At 46.3% G+C, this 20,566-nt stretch overlaps 1 protein-coding gene across 1 annotated transcript in view; it reads left to right on the top strand.

Annotated features, from left to right (window-relative positions):
* LOC115319638 (proline-rich protein 36) overlaps window positions 1-20,566 on the top strand; it is a 164,179-nt gene that overhangs the window by 89,216 nt on the left and 54,397 nt on the right. The window contains exons 6-8 of the mRNA XM_040216711.3: window positions 284-462; window positions 3,960-4,054; window positions 10,679-10,821. Coding sequence (XP_040072645.1) covers window positions 284-462; window positions 3,960-4,054; window positions 10,679-10,821 — 417 coding nt within the window. The remainder of the gene's footprint in view (window positions 1-283; window positions 463-3,959; window positions 4,055-10,678; window positions 10,822-20,566) is intronic.

Here is a 20,566-nt window from a genome sequence, read left to right on the forward strand (position 1 = left end):
CAAATACGGTACGTTTGTAATATTGAGGAGTTTACTGCATACAAGAGCGATTTAATTATGCACATTTTCCTGAAATATTCTGTGTTTTGAATTCGTACTACTGAAATATTGTTACATTGAAAGCATAAAAAATCGTAAGAGGATTTAGAAATTTTTTTAAAATCTGCAGTTAATCTGACGTTTGCAATAAGGAGATCAACTGTATAATGGGAACTCTGCGGCGGACAGCGTTACCCAAGCGGGGCTCGAGTTTCAACCAGCTTCTCCGTGTATCCGCGTGCAGGAAGAAGGGCAGAAAGAAGAGTCCCGCGACAGAGGACGCCTTGGAAGGCAACTCCCGTTTCGGGAATGTGCCCCCTAACGACGAGACGCCGGAGAGCGAGGTGGTGGAGCGGCTGGCACAGGCGGCAGGTGAATGGACTGCTGTGCCGCTGCCAGAGGGCGAAGGTGACCTCCTGCAAGGTGGGCGGGGCCCTCAAAGTCCTCGGGTGGTCCAAGTAAAAAATTTATCTCGACCCTATGGACGTAGGCGGTATACATAAAATGTGCTTTCGTGGCAAACTTTGGAAGTTGTGGCAGACTTGGCAGTTTTTTTTTTAAGCGATAACTTTATAGGACCAACCACGCTCAAGATCGTGAAATCAAGGTCACAAAATGCCCGTGGCTGAAGCTCGTAAGTGCCGGCAGCTGAATCTGATGTGACTTGACGTCGTCCTTGACATCATCTTAGAGGTCGTCCTTGGCATTGTTCTAGAGGTCGTCCTAGACGTCATTCATTCTTTTGATTGTCCAGATTCATTTACTAGCGTAAAAAAGATAGTTTCGGTTTAACAGGGAGCTTCCCTCTCAGTTCTACAAATATGTTACAATAGGCAACCAATAGGGAATTTTTGTAGTCTGCGCAAGATGGCGACATAGATGGGACTTAATGGGCGAAGCCAGAGATCGGATATTGCTCCAACAGCAGCGCCATAATGATGTCATGCACGCAAGTCAAAAGGTGACATCTGATATGCTCAGAAACCCGTAAGATGGCCGACACGATTAGGCTCTAGCGTCGCCTCTTGCACCGCGGTCGGGGTTTGGAGTCGTACGCCGACCCCGTATGTTGCTTGTGATGTCGTGCTACAGAGGAGAGCCTGAGGGAATTATTTGCAACTTCAATCGGCCGAGTCCCTATACGATTGTCAAATGACGAGCTGAAGTGCTGATCCGCTCGTAGAAACAGGAGGCTGGAAATATATGCAAAATGCCTTTGTGTTCTTGACACGGTGTAAGAAAGGAGATTATATGAAGACACTCTGCCACAAGGGGACAAACAAATGTTCGCTCCTACTCTCACCTAGCTCCAGTACTCTTCGATAATTTTGCTCTTTACTGGGCTATTCTCAGAAATGGTTGTCAAGTGCCCCGTTCTACGAGAGGAAAACATCACCGGTGGAGATACGGGTGGAAATTCAGTGTTGAAGAGTGTGTGTGTGTCTACTATCAAGCGCTCCGTTACTCACAGGAGAGGGCCTTTAATTTCCGGAGGGTCTTGCAATGCTCGCTCGCCGTGAACACCGTGCCCGCGACAAAGCTTTCTTCCTCCGCGGCGTGGGTGACTGGTGGCTCTGCTTCCTAATTTTCCCCCACACCTTCCTTAGCGCTGCTTGTTTCATTGCCGGGAGAGGTCGCTGGAAGCACCGCTGCTTGGGTGGTGTCGAGTGCCGCCGCGCGTGCTAGACTCAATTTGCTCCTTCGTTGCTTTGCACAAGTTTCACGAGAACGAGCTGTCGTTTCCTCGGCGCTTTCCTCGGTGGCTTGGACAACGCCAAGTACAAGTACTTTGCTCATAAGAAAAAAATCTATGGGGATTGCACGACATCATAATGCGAGATGATTAGGGTCCACGAGTGCTTTAATTAAACAAGACTCACTCCTTACACGAATGGTACCGAGAGCTGCAATTCGGTACAAAACATTTCTTGCCCATTCTGAGGAGCTCAACACACGGAGATAGAGAGATGCTGGCATGGAAGTGGCGAGAAAGTCGAAAGTTAACCCCTTAAGTGCCTTGGACGAGCTGAGCTCGTCGGCCACTTTCTGACTAAAAATGCCGTTGGACGAGCTCTGCTCGTCCAGTGGTTTTTTCGGTTGCCCTCAATTCCACGGACGAGCCCGGCTCTCCCGAGTAGTTTTGCGGCGCTAATCACAGATGGCAGCACTCATATGTAGTTGGCAAATATTTTTTTCGCCTCCGCTGATTTTCGCGTAATAAACTTTTCAAATTTTATGTGTAATACTAGAGGAGTAACAATTCAAAATAAAAAAATCTGGCACTTTTAGGTTACTTTTGGGAAAAAAAATTGGCACTTGGGGTTAATGGACACATGCAAAGGAAAAAAACATTTTTTTTTAAACAGCTTAGATGGAAAAAGGATGTCATAAAACAATTTTATTACGAAGAAAAATAATTTTTAGAGCTATATTTACTGCGCTAAACGAATTTGAAGTTGGCACCCGCGGGAGCCGCCGCTGATCTTGTAGAAGGCCTGCTCGCCGCTGCGCTGCGTTGCCGCCGCCGCAAAGTCACGCTGCCGCTGCACGCTGAGCGTTGTGCGAACGCCGCTTCAACGCGTTTTTCCACGCCGCCGTCGCCGCCGTCGCACAAGTTCGTCTGCTTCGGGGCGCCGCCGCCGTCGTCTGACCGGTGCACAGGTCTATCACGTCTGCTGGCGCTTTTTCAGGAGTTTCCTTTGGGCTCTAAAAGTTACCTATTAATCTTAGTTTTTTGTTATACTTCAAACAAAGATGAATAAGTTACTTTTAGACGGCATACGAAGAGAGCGCAAGCACCACGTGATAAATAAGGGCCAGTCACGTGATAAATAAGGGCCACTTTTTCGCGGCGCCGGCGAGCGCCAACTACAAATTCGTATAGCGCCGTAAATATAGCTCTAAACATTTTTTTTCTTCGTTGTAATATTGTTTTATGATATCCTTTTTTCATCTAAGCTGTTTAAAAAGATGTTTTTTTCCTTTGCATGTGTCCTTTAAGGTTTTTGGGTTTACCGCACAACTTTCTCCATTTCCCGCCAATTTCTGATTGGCACGAAAATGGTTGCATGGACAAAATCTGCCCCAAAAGTACTTCGGGGTACCCTTGCGCAACATTGCGTTTTGGGCGATGCCATGGTGGAAGGCACACACTTTTTGGTAAGCATTCGTGAAATGTCAATCTTACACCCAAATTCAACAAGCTACAAGCTTGTTCAACCTCTGAACGTTGTATGACAGCAAGGTGGTGTGTTCTTTTCATAACGTGAGCGATGTTTTAAAGCATCTTACAGCATTCTCTAAAGCAGACGGCATGTCTGTCGTCTGCTCCCTGTAGCCCCCCGGCAACAGTGCCGCTGTGACCGCTCGGAGAGAAGAGCTCACGGGAGTAGAGGCGGACACAATCTGGTCGTGCACTTTCTAAGGAGCGTAGGAGAGTGTCTTCACCTAGCCTCCTTTCTTAAACCGTAGTACTCGAGTAGCTGCATGTTAGGTTACTGCTGAGGAAGATCCTGGTGAAGGAAAATTTATGGAAAACTCACCACCATAAAGCCGGTCGTGGGAAACTACGGCATACCACGCCTGCACCCACAACAATAAGCTGCCCAAAACATATGTGCCAATAGTCGAGAGGTCATGCATCCCTCCTTGCTACTGATTTCGTCAAATTATGATTGTAATTTTTTTGTTTTATGTTTTATCATAATTCTAATTCACAATGAGGCTCCATAACGGATGGGAGCCACAGCGGGACGAGTAGCATGGCTCCGATGGTTACCAAACGACAGAAGACCGGGATATATATTTGAAACAGAGACTACCGCAGTCATGTGATCATCACGTAATGTGACATACTTTGGGCTGCCCTCAACTTTCCCAGAGCCTGTCTGAGGTGACTTTGTGTTGTTTTTTTTCTCTAGTTCCAACCGGCGGTGCCCTGCAAGCGGACAGGAGTGCCATCACCCTGAGGGAGGACGTATCGAGTGTGCGGTTTGAAGAAGAAGTGAACTTTGAGGTATTTACGCTCGCTCTGCCATTCTCATACCATAGAATCAGACTAAAGACAGTTTGGAAATCTATTCTCGACAGAATCAAAAGATTGCACGCAGTATTCTTTCCAAATCTTTGGGCGCTTTTTTTTTGTGCCGGATACGATCACTGGAAACTCGGCGGCAACCACCGAGACCGAAACACGTTCTGGGCACCCGAGAGAATGTGGACGAAACGTTAGAGCCAAACACAATATGGAGGACTGCGGCCAAGTCTGGAAACGTTTACTCAGTTTGTGGGACATGAGGTGCGGTCGACTCCGTCCGAAATTCCACGCGTTAGTCCCGAAAATCGGACTTTGGGAATCTCCTCGGGGTGCCCTTCGAGGGACCACTTGACAATTGTAGAGGCTGCCATCTCTGCGACAGTGTGTTAAGCAGAAAGTGGCGCCCTCCTCACACGTATATATATCTAATGCTCTGGAATGAGTAAGGGTGGCTGTCACCTGTCGACCAGCTTTTCACTGAAGCACTTCTCAAGCTGAAGCACTTTTCAAGAAATCCGAGTTAGGGGCATACCTTTTTGTCCCGTGAATTCAGTTATCGCACTTAGTTTGGGCAGAAGTAAATGTAAGCCATATTTATTTTGAAAAATATGTCCTCTCTGCCGCCTGTTATCTGTCCAGAGTGTCGCGAGGTCATTGACGGCATCCCGGAGTCTGCTTAGTGGCAAGCCACGGTCATCTGACCCCGCTGATGACTGCACTTGGCTAGTTTTTCTCTCCGCTTTCCTACTGTTGGAGAAATTTTAATTAGCTATTACGATGCTCCTCCTAATAAGATCGAAATAAAACTTAAGACGTATCATTTTTAAGGTGTCTACAGTACAATGTTTACTCTTTGTTTGAATTCAGGGACCTCTTTGCTTCCCTTTAGAAACACGACAACATACCGAAAAATGTTTTGTAAAACTAATTGCAAACTCTGTGTACGTTTAGACAGCCGGATGTTTGTCTCAGCTCGAATGAACAGCTGGTATCCCTACTGTAGATGAGGAATGTAGTCAGTGCAGTCCAACCGCTAGGTTGGGGTTTTTACCGTGCACCATGCAGCCGCTATACATCACTGCATGCCGGTACAATTGGTCATTCAAAACTTTTCTGCAAACATTTGTACTCCATACGGAGCTACAGGTGGAGGTAGCGTACAAATGCAAAGAGAAAGTTAAGTTGCATGGCGTTACTGCCAAATGTTTGATCATGGAATGACGACGAAGGAGCGACTGACCAATGGACTTTTTCCGCATTAAGACGACACAAATGGAGGGTACGCACAGTGCACCCAGTGGGAGGTCAGATAAATGCTCACGACCAAAACTTTATCCAGAGGCGGCTCGCAACACCGACTAGCTTTGCGGGACAAACTCAAAGCTACGCACCAACGGTGCATTCTTGCTCGTGTCTCTTCGATCGTAGAATTTCAATTTTTCTCGCAGAGCAAGTGCGAGGCGGCTGAAAATTTGAGCTAAACGAATCGCGTCGGTACTGCACAAGCGGCTAGTGGCGGGGAAGTTGACGTTAGATGAGATTTCAAGGGAAACAAAACCGTCCAGAAAACCGAGTCTGCAAACGAGATTCATTAAAGTGTTTTGAGCCGGGCAGGGGGGTGTGCCGGCATTGCCGAGCAGTCTTGCGCCATTGAACCCTTTTTCTAGTACTGGCATCAAATGTTGCGGGTTCGAATCCACTCGGGAACAGCTTTTTCTTCCGTGCACCAGTCATACTCGGCGCTTTGGCCACTTCGTGAGGAGAGCTTGCGGAACTCTCGGGAAAGGTCCACTGGCTCCAAGCTGGCGGACTTTGTTCGTATTCGCTCTTGAGGAAGGACAAGAGCAAGCCGAGGACATGACCACTGGGCTTCCTTTTTAATGCCCTTGGTCACTTCCGGTAACGCACTCTCGTAACAAAAGTATGTTGCACGAACGCTGAAGCCGTGTCCTGGCACGAGGCGCTGTCGGCTGCTGACGCCACATGCCGTCTGTGGCCTGGTTAGCTAATGCGGAAAAGAGAGGAGTGAACTCGAAAGCAGACTAGCAAACCCGAATAACCGGCCGTTCTTTGTGGCAAACCACACGCAGCTGAGCAATGGCATTAAAGGCTTTTGCCCGTTTCCTAAGGGAAACATACCTAAACTTTTGCTTGTGCTTGCGAAGACTGCCGTGTTTGCTTTAATTCCTTTTTCTACCACTGTTCTAATCTGTGTCCCTCTCCCCCGGCACAGGTTTGCCAACTGGGACAATCGCCCACTTCTCCGTCTCCCTTCTTCCATCATTAGGACATGATTATTCAGGAGGTGTTAAAGGGCCTCTCTGGCCTAGAAATAGCTATACTAGGTCATGGTGCCTTGCGCCATTTAACGTACCATATTTACTCGAATGTAACGCGAGTTTTTTTTCACAATTTTTCTCACCTAATTTGGGTTTTTGCGTTATAATTGAAACGCCTCAAAATTTGCCTTGTCGGTGTCGCAGCACAGGCTCTTTAAAATGGCTATGAGAAATCTCGCAATCTTTGAATCTTGTGCTGGCAACATATAGACGCTGGAAACAACCAATCCAATCCTATTCTTGTTTGCGACTCATTGCGCCGTATGCCCTTGTGTCGCGGGCTGCTCTTTTGTGTTTCTGCGACTTTGGACTCGAGCAAATGGCAATGCGACGAACTCAGTACGATGCCCGCTTTAAAAGAAGTGCAATTCTGATAGCTGAGGAAATCGGAAACTCTGACGTGGCTCGACAGCCAGACGTGACAGAACTGACTATTTGTGAAGCGCTCTTCAAGTACGAGTCGGGCCGAAAAGGCAAAGTGGCAGTGTTCTTAATTTAGCATCAAAACCGCCTACAAATTCAAATAAAGGTTCTTTTTTCCCTCACTTTACTTGCATTACATTCGTGTTTTTTTGTTTTTTTTCCCTGTGAAAAGTTACTTTTAGCGTTACAATCGTGGTCGCGTCTCATTCGAATAAATGCGGTACCTTCCGTTATGCTGCCAGATTATAGAACCATAATTACTAAGATTTCATCCAGAAGTTATTTTGAGAAGCTCAGATTTTGATGCGTCACTCGACGAAACCTCCGTCGTAATGGGATGCTACAGATATTGATTGTGATGTTGCGCCTTTTTCGGTTCCCCTCATTACTGCGTCACACTCAAAAGAGATGCCAAGCGGCGGGAGAGGAATAGATGGCGAGGAGGCTGGGAGGAAGGAGCGCTCCAAGGACACAACGCTTTGTCGTGGCTTGTTCATCGAGCGAGTTGCGGTACGGATATTTCCACATGTGCTTTATTCTTCGAATCGCAAACCGAAATTTCTTGAACACTTTTACGAAACCTGCCACGAAGTTTTTACATGAAACCAACAACCCCAACGTTAGACTGGGGACCCCTTAAAGGGGTACGGAAACCAAATTCTGGAGCTCATTTCTTTGTTTCAACACGACGCAGGTAGCAGCACAACCACAGAAACATAAATATTGCGCTAGAAAACGCAAGAAAACATATTTTAAAGTGAATTAAACGATAATCAAAAACCACCTGGTAGTTGGTTATGAAGCTTCAATGGAATGTCGTGACGACAACATGCCTCTGAAAGCAGCGCCGCAGCGGTATGTCCGCTCACTGGTATAGATTGCCTAGGCCTGAACGCAATACCGAGGCGTCTTGGTGGAAAGAGCCAAAACGAAGTGAGCCACCTTGGTTTCAGCTCTCGCGCGACGTGCAAACGCGTGCTTCGGTTGTTCTCAGGTTTGGTGCGCGTGCTGGCCCCGCGATATCTACAGCCCTTGGGTACTTCGACAAAGCGAGATTGTAACGCGTTGACGCCTCCAAGTGGCAAAACTCGTCACTACGTTACGCTTGGTCGTCCGAGGCATGATGACGTCAAGACGTCTGCCGGATCTCCCGAGATGCATCGCGCTCCTCCATGGCTGATTTTGAAGCGCTCGTCAAAATCGCGGCATTTAGAGCATAAAATATAGCCATCTGCTCAAAATACGACCGTGCGATTATTCATTACAGGCTTAGCTGATCATATTGAACTCATTTCTTGATGTTTTCTCTATATTTCAAGTTTCGATTCCGTATCCCTTTAAGCGAGCGTTTGTGTCCACGGGTTAGGAAAGTGCGTGGGAGGGGAGGGTGCATAGCTGGGGCAAAGCCGAGGTTTGCGGCTGCGAGAGACGCTGGAGCGTCATGGTCGGCGACCAGCTGATGGCGAATTCCACTGGTCGTTTTAGAGCGCGCCGGGATCAGTTGACCAGATCAGGAATGGAGCGCACAATCCGAAGGGGGTCACGCTGCCTACGGACCCAGGCAAAAATTTTCAACTGGGACCAATTGGTCCCAGTTGCAACTGGTTTATGGAACAATTCCCAGTTGCAGCTGGTCCCAGTTGGAGTTTTTCCCAGCTGGAATTGGTCCCAGTTACAACTGGTCCCAGTTGGAGTTGGTCCCAGTTACCGCTGGTACCAACTCCAGCAACAGTGAAACACGGCACAAAATGGAAAGTTGACAAGACTTTATTGTCGAAAACTTGGAGAATGAAACTAAATAATAGGTTCGGTGACGTGCACGCTCCAGGTTTAGCCACTTGCTTGCGACGGTTGAATCGCTTTTTTAGAGGTAGTATTCATGAGATGAAGGAATATCGGCCGCTGGCGTCTGTTAGTAAAGACGTCCTCAGCTTCTCTTCCCATCGCGTGAAGAAAGATGCTTACCCGTGATCCCGCGTTGCGCAGGTGAAGTCCTGATAGGATGCGGTAGCGCTCCCACCTTGCAATCTCTGTCACAGCAGTCGAACATTTTCGAGGTAGACCTCCCGCCATTTTCGCCATTGTGCTCTCCGCGGCGTTTTCTCTTTTGTCCGGCCTATGTGCGTCCGGTCGTTCCTGGGTGCCCTCCAATCGCTGAACTGCATCTTTCCATCCTCGAAGTTCACCGCCGCCACCATGGTGTGTGCACAGTTAGGTCCAAAGAAGCGCAGCTGTAGTTTTGACATTTTCATAACGACGCCAACTTGGACGACGCCAACTTGGGCGATGGCCGCGTCGGCCGCGTCTCGGCGTCCGTCCGCCTCCTGCGTGCGTAGTAGGCGTGCGTCAGCAAAGGTAGCGCCATCTGTCGACAGCGCGTACCACTAATCCGCACCCGCGTCCCGCGTGCCACGGCGGCCTGATTGGCAAAAGATAAATTTATTTATTAAAAGAAAAAAATACTGTAGGTATTTAAATAAATGTTTTAATATATTTTAATAATGCACTAAATGTTCATTTAGGTGAACAGATTTTGTCACTAATTATATTTTCAAATTAAAAAAATTATTTAGTTAATTAAAATTTTTATATTATTCTTATAAATATATAAATGTACCCAGTAATTAAAAATTCCCCTATTTGTATAAATCTAAGAATGTAAGTGTTTTTAGTTTTCTTCATTATCAAAGGTCAATGCACCCCCAACTTGTCCAAATTGTTGTCCCGTGTGAACTGGGAACGCGAAAGGCATTTGAAGTCCGACTGGGAATCGCTCCAACCAGTTCCTTCCCTAACTGGTCCCAGTTGACTCCATTCCCAACTGGGAGTCAAACCAGTTGACTTCCAACTGGGAATGGTTCAAACCAGTTGACTCCCAACTGGGAATAATTGAAACCAGTTGACTCCTCAGCTGGTCTCAGTTGGACTCCTATTGGTCCCAGTTGCTTCCCAGTTGGCACCAGTTAGTCCCAGTTGAAACCAGTTGAGGTGCCAACTGGTCCCAGTTAGAAATTTTCGCCTGGGGATCCCCTGTAAAATATGACTACTGCTCCGGGATCGACGGATGCCTTCGCGTCATTCACCTGCCCGGGAATCCCCTTTCCGCAGCCGCCGCAGTTGTTTCGAAGACGTTTTCGCAGTCGCGGCGCTAACACGTGTTCAACGCACGAGCGGCAGGAATGGCTCGGGAGCTTCTAGCAAAGATTGCTGGAAGCTGCTTGAGCAACTTGACAACAAACTGTCGTCAAGCAGCAGCAGCAGAAAGGCGGACGGTACAGGCAGCACATCTCGAGCGGCCATAACGAATTCTTCTGAGGCGAGATCAGGCGAGATGCCCCGCGAGAAAGGAAGTCACGTGTGTGCGCCGGGGGCTGGCCTGGCTGGTTTCCGGCTGAATCCGCCGAAATTGACGGAGCGATTTTTCTCGGATCCAGATCGAGATCTGGAGGGGGAGCTAATCCAAAACGCCCAGTGGAACACGTCCATCTCGATCCCGATCGCCCAGTGAAATAGGATCGCTCCAGAAAAGTCAATCCCGGCGTGCTCCAAAACGACCAGTGGAATTCGCCATGAGAATGGCAGGAGCTTCCCCCCTCGGGCGCGCAGCCAAAGCACGCTGGAAGGCTCATCTCGGAGGCCGGACGCTCAGAAGACGCGCCTTGTCGTTTTTATTTCGTCGGCAAGCTTCGGCATAATTTTCCTTCGGAGGCACTACACATGGCAGTGTTTTCGCTGCCGAGTCGATCCGCAATGTAGCCATGAAGCAACGCGTGGTATGATCGGTTCTAGTACCCCCACGACGGTGCGGTAATTATTTGAGCCTCTTCGTGGCTGCACCCAGATCCTCCCTCCGGAGGACCCGACCGAGCTGCAGGAGCTGGAGCAGTTGCTGGAGCAGCTGAGCGGAAGCTCGACCTCCCTGGGAGCGAGGCCGCCCGCCGGAGCTCCGGCAGCCAAGTCCCGGCCCACCTCCCCCGCCCTGAGGTGAGGGCCGGCTTTTCGATTGCCTTGGCAACGCGTCTTGATTCCTATTACCGCCGACGGCTTAAGAAACTCGTGGCATGGTGAGTTTCTTAAAGGGGGGTGCAACAATTTCCTGACTGCGGTCAAAAATTTGCAAGTTGCCTTCTGACACTTTTGAAGCAAAGAATAGAAAACCTATTTTAGCTATGTGTCCCAGTTGCCTTGTAAAAAAACCCCATAAATATTGGCATGTAGGTTCTCATGTGCTCTCTCGGAGGACGCTTCCTCTCTCTGCGTACATTAGCGAGCGTTATGCTGCACCTTACAGCCGAGGGAGGTCACGTAAGCTTCTTGCCGTAATTCCTTCGGCTGCCACTCGCAGCTGCAGGGGGGGAAAAAGCTAGGCTTGTGTTTTGCGATTATGCAGCGGAATTGCGACATTTTTTAATCAAGGACATCTTTTCTTTGTCCTCCGGGACACGATAAACAACCTAAAAATTACGCGATGCAAATTCTTTTAATCTTAAAATCATTGCACCCCTCCCCTTTAAATACACAAGTGCGAAAAACAAGGACAGAACAAAGATACGGAAAGGGCAAGCGCTTACCAGGGTGTCTAGCGGCCGGGAAAACCGGGAATTGTCGGGGATAGGGCTTCGGGACAGAAAAAATAGGCAATAAATTCTGCTTAGAGCGGAGCGTGGGCTCTGCTCAGCCGATGTAGAGTGTGCTACCCAATGCAGAGGGAACAGCCGCCAAATTCAGTCCAAGGCTTGGATTGGATTGGATTGAGGGCGTGACACTATGCTAGATCCAGTTAGAGCTACTACCGTATTTACTCGATTCTAAGCTCCCCCTTTTTTTCACACCCGCGATGTTCAAAGAGGGGGGGGGGGTGCTTAGATCCAGAACATGCCCCGAAAATACGAAATTTGCACAAGAAATATGAATTTATTATAATCAGAATGAAAGAATAAATGCTCTAAAGGAAATAAATAAAGTAAAGACTGGAGAGTAGCCCGCTTGCCATCAGTTTGCACCACGGTCGACTGGTCGCTCTCGCGACTAGTCTTTTGAGGATGATGTAGAGCGCAAGCTTCCGACCGTCGGCTGTGATGCACAGCATTATGGTCACCCTTTGCTTCTCATAGCCAGTCGTACGCACTTCTACTTCTCAGGCCAAGGACGTGCACCTACTTCGTTCACGTTGGATGTCCTTAGCATGTCGATGTACACAGGGGTCTCACTGCCCGAGTCCGTAGCGAGATTCGCAACGCAGCTTCATCACATAACGTTGGAAGTTGACAAGATTGTCCTCGAAGTCCACCGGTAGCTTCTGGCAGATACTGGTCCGGCGTCTCAAAGAGAAACCATTCCTCTTCAACATCCGCTCCACCCAGCCTCGGCTTGCGCGGAACGCCACACTCCGAACTGTTCAGCAGCGCTGTGATTTCCGTTGTCTTCTGCGTAAGAAATAACCATTCTTTTGAACTTCATCGTGTATGAAGTTCTCTTTGCACTCATGATGGACGACTTCCGCAAACCGACGAATAGGCTTAACAGACTAAACAACCGACTGCAATTGTGCAAGGAGACCAGACAGACCAAACATCTTCGACAGAGGGTTTGGCAATGCACCCTCTTTCGCAACCTGCACAGATGTGAAAGTGGAAAATGGCGGTATGTGCTGCCATCTATTAACTGATGTTGAAACCAAGCGCCAGTGGCCGTTCGCGACTCCGGCGCTCGGCGATACCGGTGTCTCCGATCTCAAATTTGTTGTTGGGAGGGGGGTGCTTACATTCACATGCAAACTTTTTTTCAGGTGTTTATGTTTGAAAGTGGGGGGGGGGGGGGGGTGCTTAGAATCGCGAAAATACGGTAGATTTAGTAACAAATAGGAAAGCCGCAGACCCCAATTTAATCCAAGCCTTAAGCGCAAGTACCCAGACGTGTGCATCTGGCAGGCATGCTGTCATTCGGTCATTGATGTGTGGGGTTGAGCTTCATGTTTTCATTGTGTTTCCGGAAGTGGCCTCTTCACTGACGATGTCGGCGGCAAGAAAGTGCTCGTTTAATCCGGAGTCTGAATATTTCGGAATATGCAAGTTGGATTAAGCCCGTGCAAAATGATCCTCACAATGCTCAATGCCTTTTGTTGTAATGGTCTTGTATATTTAGCCGCCTCTACAGTGAAATGTCAGGGAAAGCCTGGAAAAGTCAGGGAATTTCAAAATAATAATTTGCTAGACGCCCTTTTACTATCAACTGAGTGTTTATTGCGTGAAAAGAGAGACTGACGAAAATGATAAAGACAAAAATAAAATGCTAAAAGCATTTGCAAAAAAAAAAATTTTAAAAAGTTATTTAAAAGCTATATAAATAAAAAAAAATTAAAGTGAAAAGGAAAGAGAGAGATAGGAAGAATAAAGCAGCCGGATTAAGGAAGAACACTACCCAAAAAAATCAATTTCTGCAAAAGAAGTTGATTTTGGAAAATGCTGTATTTACATCCATCCACCAATATCTAGAGAGTATTCCCATTAAGTTTCATTAGTTTACACTACATAGTTATTGTTTTAATAATTATTTTCGGTTCATAGATGCTAAAGAAAAGGAGGAGGTTGGAGTACTTTGAACGCATTTTTCTTTGTTCCACCTTTTGGCGTAAATATCACTTTACGAGAACTATAGTTTGTTAATGGAACGAGAGGAAAGACTTGCTCATTTATTTTCTGAACTGAAATTTTATGGGCAATGCAACTGTGGAATTGTTTTTTGACTTTCTGGATATCTTATAAAAAATATTAAGATTTTGTCGACGACATAAAAGGCAAAAGATGTATTTGATTTTTCACCGCAATGTTATCGTAAAATAAATTACTTTTTGGAAATTTTGTTTTCAGAGTTGCTCTCTTCAGGCATTCTCCTGCAGATCTAGTGAAAAAAACATTGCATATTACAGTAGTTTTCCTAAATAAAGTCAATGTGTTCCTGATAAAAACAACTATAATTTCTTTTACAATTCATGTACATAGGTGAAACTTTGCACTGCAGTCTGCCTCGCAACTGCCAGTATATACTGTAAATTTCATTCATATTCAGTGAACGGTTCAAAAGTCGCTTGGGTAGTGCCCCCCTTAAAGGGATGGTGAACCGAAATTTGGATTTAAAAAGAAAAACAATGCAGGAGATGTAGGCGGGACGCTACAATCCCTACGACACTACTCGTAAGGCGATATCTCGAATGGACGGCCATATTTTTGGAAAACAAGGTCAAGATTGAACCAGGCCGACGAGGCGCGTGACGTGAAAATACCTCGTTTCCTCCTCTCTTCGCTTTGCCCTTTCAAGGCGGTGAGGTGGAGAAGGCGCGAGGCCGTTCCCCCTCCTTCTCGGAGAAACATGACGTGAACATTTCTGTCAAATGCGCCTCCTTTTTTGAAAAATATGGTCATGCGTTTGAGATATGACTGTATGAGTGATGTTTTGGTGTTTGTAGCATCCCGTTGGACGCTTTTGCCGTCGTGTTTTGTTGAATCCAGATTTCGGTTCAGCATCCCTTTTAGGGGGGACACTGGCTAGAGGTTGAACTTCTGAACTACTCAAGTGATCAGAATGAAATTTGCAGGGGAGATTTAACTTCAGATGTAGGCATACTGTGCAAACTTTCAGCTCGCTAGGACAACTTAACATACCTGCATAAGAAGATGTGTCACTCTTCGTTAAGAAATCTATGATATGCAAATGAAGCTGTTAAGCATCATTTTAATTGTTTAAATATAAAGTGGGGGATGTGGGACTTTGGGCTATCTAGTTTTTGTAACTCAAATGTAAATATTTCAGGAAGAGTGATTACCTCAACATATGAGATGCACATCTTTTCTATGTCAATTTTTGAAAACATGAAACAAAATAAAGCAGATAGGCCGATTCCCCAGTAGATTTCAGTTCAGAAACATCTTGATCGTGGTATCAGAATAATTTTACCTTCAAATAAAAGATTCCTTCGTATGAAATTTGCAGCAAAAAGTGAAACAGAAAAATGCATTCAAACATTGAACTCCTTTACTTCATTACTGCCTCATAATGTGTTGAAAATATTTGATATCAACGTAACTATTTGGCGCATGGTTATGAAATGTAGTGTAAGGCTGTATAATTAGTTTCTGAAACCGAAAACCTCAAAATTGAAAAATGAATATTTTCAAAAACTTCTGAAACCTAGGCCCATCGCCCCCCAAAAGGAAAGAAGGTTCTCCTTCTTGGTGAGTGATACAGTTGAACCTCGATCTGACGAAATTCGCGATTTAACAGCATTTTTTTGTCTCCCTATCTTGCTTCCAATGAATACAGTTTTATCTTTCGATTGAGCGTAGTCCTTTTGTGCTGCAGTTCTGATTTAACCGCGTCTTTGGAAATCGCGCACACATATCCAACAAGGTATCCCATTCACCAGGCAAAGGTGACCCCCACTTGGCTGCCGCCATGTTGTACAATCTTGATTACTAGACAAGTTACTGCACCAAGTCCTAAGGTTTTTACGCAAAACTGATTTGTACTGCGATCGATTGCTGTAAAAAACACGATAAACTATTTTTTCACTGCTGTTAACCCCAGAGATCAGTGGCTAGCTACGATAAAAACCCAAAATACAGCACCGCGGCTGACAGCATCTTGTGGAGGCATTATGAAGCTGCCCGTGTTTTTGTCGTAAAAGCACATTTTGGACTTAAAACAAACGAAACATAACTTATAGCGTCAGTACTGTTATTAAAGATCAACAAGCAATTATATGTGCACGGTACTTCGTTGAAATCTAGACATAAAACTATGAGGTCACGTGTCTAGTAGTAAAAAATGTGCAACATGGCGGCGGCCAATTGGGGGTCACTTTCAGCTGTTAGTTTATAGTACTAAGGCCCTCTACCTTGTTGTGCACATCAGCCTCTGCGCGGAAAAAAATTAACAGAAACAAACCTTACTGTTAAAATCCAAGCATAGAAATGTGCAATCATTATCTTTTTCACAAAATAAAAAAAAAAGTGATGATGATGATGAATAGCCTCCTAACCTCTGCCTCTCGTGAAAAAAAAATGTCCGCCATCACATACACTTATGCCCAGTGAACTAGAGCTCCTACGTGTCTACAACAAAAATTGTTTCGTTCCTCGAGTGTTGTGCTGGAAGTGGTTGTGTTCCTCTTGGAACAGTAAGTAGTATACTGCGCAAAAGGAAAGTTCTATCGCTTGGCATCAAGGCGAAAATGATAGCTAAAGTGACGAATGGCGAAAAGAAAAAAAAAAGTGAAAGCTGTTTACAACTCTGTAACGCTGAATTAGAGCGCAGCTCTTGAGGAGGAGGAGGAAAGGGTATTGGTCACGTGTTCTTGGGGGGCGTCACGTGACCTCGGGGGGGGGGGGGGGGGGGGGGTGGAGGTGGAGGGAGGGGGTCACATAATTTTTCCGCTAGATTTAGCGGGGAAATTTTTCTGCTAGATTTAGTGGCGAAATGTTTCTGCTATATTTAGCGGGGAAATTTTTCTGCTAGATCTAGCGGGGAAATTTTTCTGCTAGATCTAGCGGGGAAATTTTTCCGCTAAATTTAGCGGGGAAATTTTTCTGCTAGATTTAGTGGGGAAATTTTTCCGCTTATTTTGGGGGGAAATTTTTCTGCTAGATTTAGTGGTGAAATTTTTCCGCTAAAATTAGCGGGGAAATTTTTCTGCTAGATTTAGTGGTGAAATTTTTCCGCTAAATTTAGCGGGGAAATTTTTCTGCTAGATTTAGTGGTGAAATTTTTCCGCTAAATTTAGCGGGGAAATTTTTCTGCTAGATTTAGTGGCAAAATTTTTCCGCTATATTTGGCGGGGAAATTTTTCCGCTAGATTTAGCAGAAAAATTTTTCTGCTAGATTTAGCGGGGAATATTTTCTGCTAAATTTAGCGGGGAAATTTTTCTGCTAGATTTAGCGGGAAAAGTTTTTCGCTAAGTTTAGCGGGGAAATTTTTCCGCTTGATTTAACAGGGAAATTTTTCCTCTAGATTTATTGAGGAAATTTTTCCGCTAGATTTAGCGGGGAAATTTTTCTGCTAGATTTAGCGGGGAAATTTTTCCGCTAAATTTAGCGGCGAAATATTTCCGCTAGATTTAGCGGGGAAATTTTTCCGCTAGGTCTAGCGGGGAAATTTTTCCGCTAGATTTAGCGAGGAAATTTTTCCGCTAGATCTAGCGGGGAAATTTTTCTGCTAAATTTAGCGGGGAAATTTTTCTGCTAGATTTAGTGGCGAAATTTTTCCGCTATATAGACCCTTTTACAAATTCAGCGCCATCTACCGGAACGGTTGCAAAGCTTCACAGGTGGGCGTGGTGCGGCGTGCGTCCGCCATAAGCATGTATGGTCGCATCGGCGCTTGCTCAACGTGCGCTACACCACCGACACCACTGCGGCCACAGAAGGTGTTGCGCGGCTGATACTTCGCCACATGCTGCTTCTGCGATGCCTTTTCATTGCTGTGTGCCGCTGTGTAAGCAAAAAGGACTCAAGGATGCCTCTGGCTCGCGGTTGGGCGGTGCACACACGCGACCGCTGCGACAATCGAAACGGAAGAGATCCCACCAGATTAGTAGCATGGAATGATATAAGCCCTCTCGTGCTGCTTCTCAAGCGCTAGCGTGACGGAAGGGAGCATGCACCTGCAACTTTTCTTTTTGTAAACAGAAGCGATGTTGCTGGGCTTGGGGTATCGAGAGAATGTTAACATTCGGGCATTTCATGTGACCTCTCGCGAATTTGTATACTTTTTTTCTTTTAAAGTATCTTTGTTCGCCATCCCATCCGACCCCACTCTCCGAAAAAAATGGGTTGTTGCAATAAAACGTGACGAAGGCAAGCACTTCTCCATTACGAAGTACACTAAGATTTGCTCAGGACACTTTCGAGAGGGTGACTACATTCCGAACGTCGCTAGTAAACGTCGCTACCTCAGACAGGAAGCAGTGCCATGCATCTTCGCTTTGAACGTCGCGAAAAGGCCGCCCAGAAAGAAACCACGAGTACGACAGGCGCCGCCGTCAACGCCGAAGTTTTCCGCCGCTGATGCCGGAGTGACGAATGACGCAATCGCCGATCCGAGCAGTCAAGACGCGGTGAGCGAACCCGCTAGTGAAGAGGCAAGCTACGCATTCGCCAATCTGACCGGTGGACATGCGGCACCTGGGGCGTCGAGCCAGAAGAATGCAAGCGGCAAAATCGTCACTGTCAACGCTATGGAAGACTTCATTGCTGACTTCATGTGCCACGCAGTTGCAACTGAAGACCTCATAGTGAACGATTGTAACATCGACGACTGCGTTAATGCTGCCACAGGCACAGTCCTCGACCGGGCTGAAAGTCTGAAATGGGCGACAAACGTGTGGTCCACGAGACTGTTAGACTGCCAGCAGCAGCAGTGCTCGTACTCGCGATGCCGTACATGCTCATGGCGGCGTTGGCGGCGTCTCCCTCGTACAATGTGGCCAGCCGCACTTTTGAGCACTGTCAAGATGACAATGATGATAGCTATTGAAGTGGCCAGACTGAATTTCGGAAAGGGTCTATTTAGCAGGGAAATTTTTCCCCTAGATTTAGTGAGGAAATTTTTTCGCTAGATTTAGCGGGGAAATTTTTTCGCTAGATTTAGCGGGAAAATTTACCCATAATGCACCATGCGGTTACGGCGACGCCGCTCAAGCCGGAAACGGGCGCCTAAGAGCTGCGCTCTAAAAGACGGTTGTCGGGAAGTATGCAATTTCGTAGAGTTCTCGACGATTTTCAAGTTGAAAGACAGTATTATGGCTACCGTAAGTGCCAGTGGTTGCTTTCCCGACTGCACACTTTCCTGCGGTGCTTGACACTGCTGCCATAACCATACAAAATGAAGGTCAATGAACTGCATTCTTCTCTTACCGCCACATTTTGTAGTGGACTCTTCCTGCTAAACGCTCGCTCGGAAGAGGTGAGGTAATCAGAGGGTTTTGGGAGCCTAAAAAACCAGTTGCAATGCTAAAAAAAAAAGAAAAAAAAAAAAGAAAAGAAACCTTGATTCAACGATTTTCGCGATTTAACGAAACTTTCGACTCAAAAGACAACTTGGTTAAATCGAGGTGCAACTGTATTGATAGTGTGCTAATGCACGCATTTCCTTTTTTTTCCATTATGAATTTTGGCTCATAAGTTTCTCTGGCTCTTGCTCCGAAAGCGCTTTCGGTCTTTGTATTTAAGATGTTTACGCAACTAGCTCAACAGTTGATCTTAATATGTGGCGAGTTGCATGGCTCTCGTCATCACTCTGTAGCCAGCGAGACTGTGGCATTAGCTAACAAAAGGAAGCAAGAAGCGAGGACATACTAGCCCCGTGTTTCTTCAGTTGCCGACGACAGTGCTAGTGCGGGAAGAGCAGAAGGCGTGGCCTACGAGGCTGTCAACAGTCTTGGAGTAAAGCCCGTCATTTCCAAGGGTCGTCTAGTGACCGTCCAGAAAGCTGGTTACAATTCTGCTTGGAGTCGGAAAGTACGGTGTTTCTGTGGGATGACTAGGGTGCTGGAATCCGAAAGTTTCAATTTATAGCTCTGGCTCTTTGATTTATGGTACGCACAAACATTTTTTTTTTTGACGTCATGATGGCGCTTAAGACGAGGACAAAAGGGAGACTAGACAACACGGAGCGCTACTTCAACTGTTTATTTTTAAAAAAAAGGGGGAGGGGGACATATATACACTCAAGCCGCTTCACCTCAGCCAATCCCAGGCCTCACCGTCGCTCGCAGAAATGCTACCTCTTTGTCTAACAGGTCAATGGAGGCAACGTTGAAACACTGTGCTCCAGACTGTGTTATCAAGTCTGCTTCTATTATTTCACTGACCGTCTTATCCTTGTGTCTGACTAGAATCGCGCACGTGTTGAACAAGGGCCTGCATCCACAATCATGACCATGAACTGAATGATGACCGTCACAGTGGTTATTAAAATTCAAATTGTGCTCTCGTAACCTATCATTTAGGCATCTGCCTGTTTGCCCGATGTACTTTTTACCGCATGAGAACTGAATCACGTACACTACTCCCTCTGCGCAACCGACAAACGGGTTTCTATGCTTCTTGCTACAGCACAGGGGGCTTCCGCGAAAGGGGTTTGTTAATCTGCACAACCTGGAGCACAATGTGTCAGCATTGCCTTCATTGACCTGTTAGACAAAGAGATAGCATTTTTGCGAGTGACGGTGAGGCCTGGGATTGGCTGAGGTGAAGCGGTTTGAGTGTATATATGTTCCCCCCTTTTTTCAAAAATAAACAGTTGAAGTAGCGCTCCGTGTTGTCTAGTCTCCCTTTCGTCCTCGTCTTAAGCGCCATCATGACGTCAAATTCCCAGTACGAACTAGCCCAACAATCTGCATTGATTCATTTTTTTTTTGTTGACTTTAGAACTGTAGTTATATCTCAGTTGTACACCCGTGAGCAATATGAAGGTGAACAGCCCTCTTCTTGTTTTTGACGCTCCTGCAAGTTTTGGAACAAGCTCTGTTTCAGAAGAGGGCTAGAACGCAAAGTTTAGACCCCAAGCCACGTCCCATTTGAGACGTTAAGAATTAATATAGCTTTAGGGAGCCGTAAAGCAGGCAAGAAACCAGGTAAGGTGTTCACCTTCATATTGCCGGCGGGTGTGCCTTTAGGTATTGCCGGTAACTGAAGTAGAGGCTTTTGTTAGGAAATTTCTATTAATTTTTAA

Source organism: Ixodes scapularis, unplaced genomic scaffold (assembly GCF_016920785.2).
Source record: "Ixodes scapularis isolate PalLabHiFi unplaced genomic scaffold, ASM1692078v2 PGA_scaffold9__187_contigs__length_104089568, whole genome shotgun sequence".
NCBI classification, from domain to species: Eukaryota; Metazoa; Arthropoda; class Arachnida; order Ixodida; family Ixodidae; genus Ixodes; species Ixodes scapularis.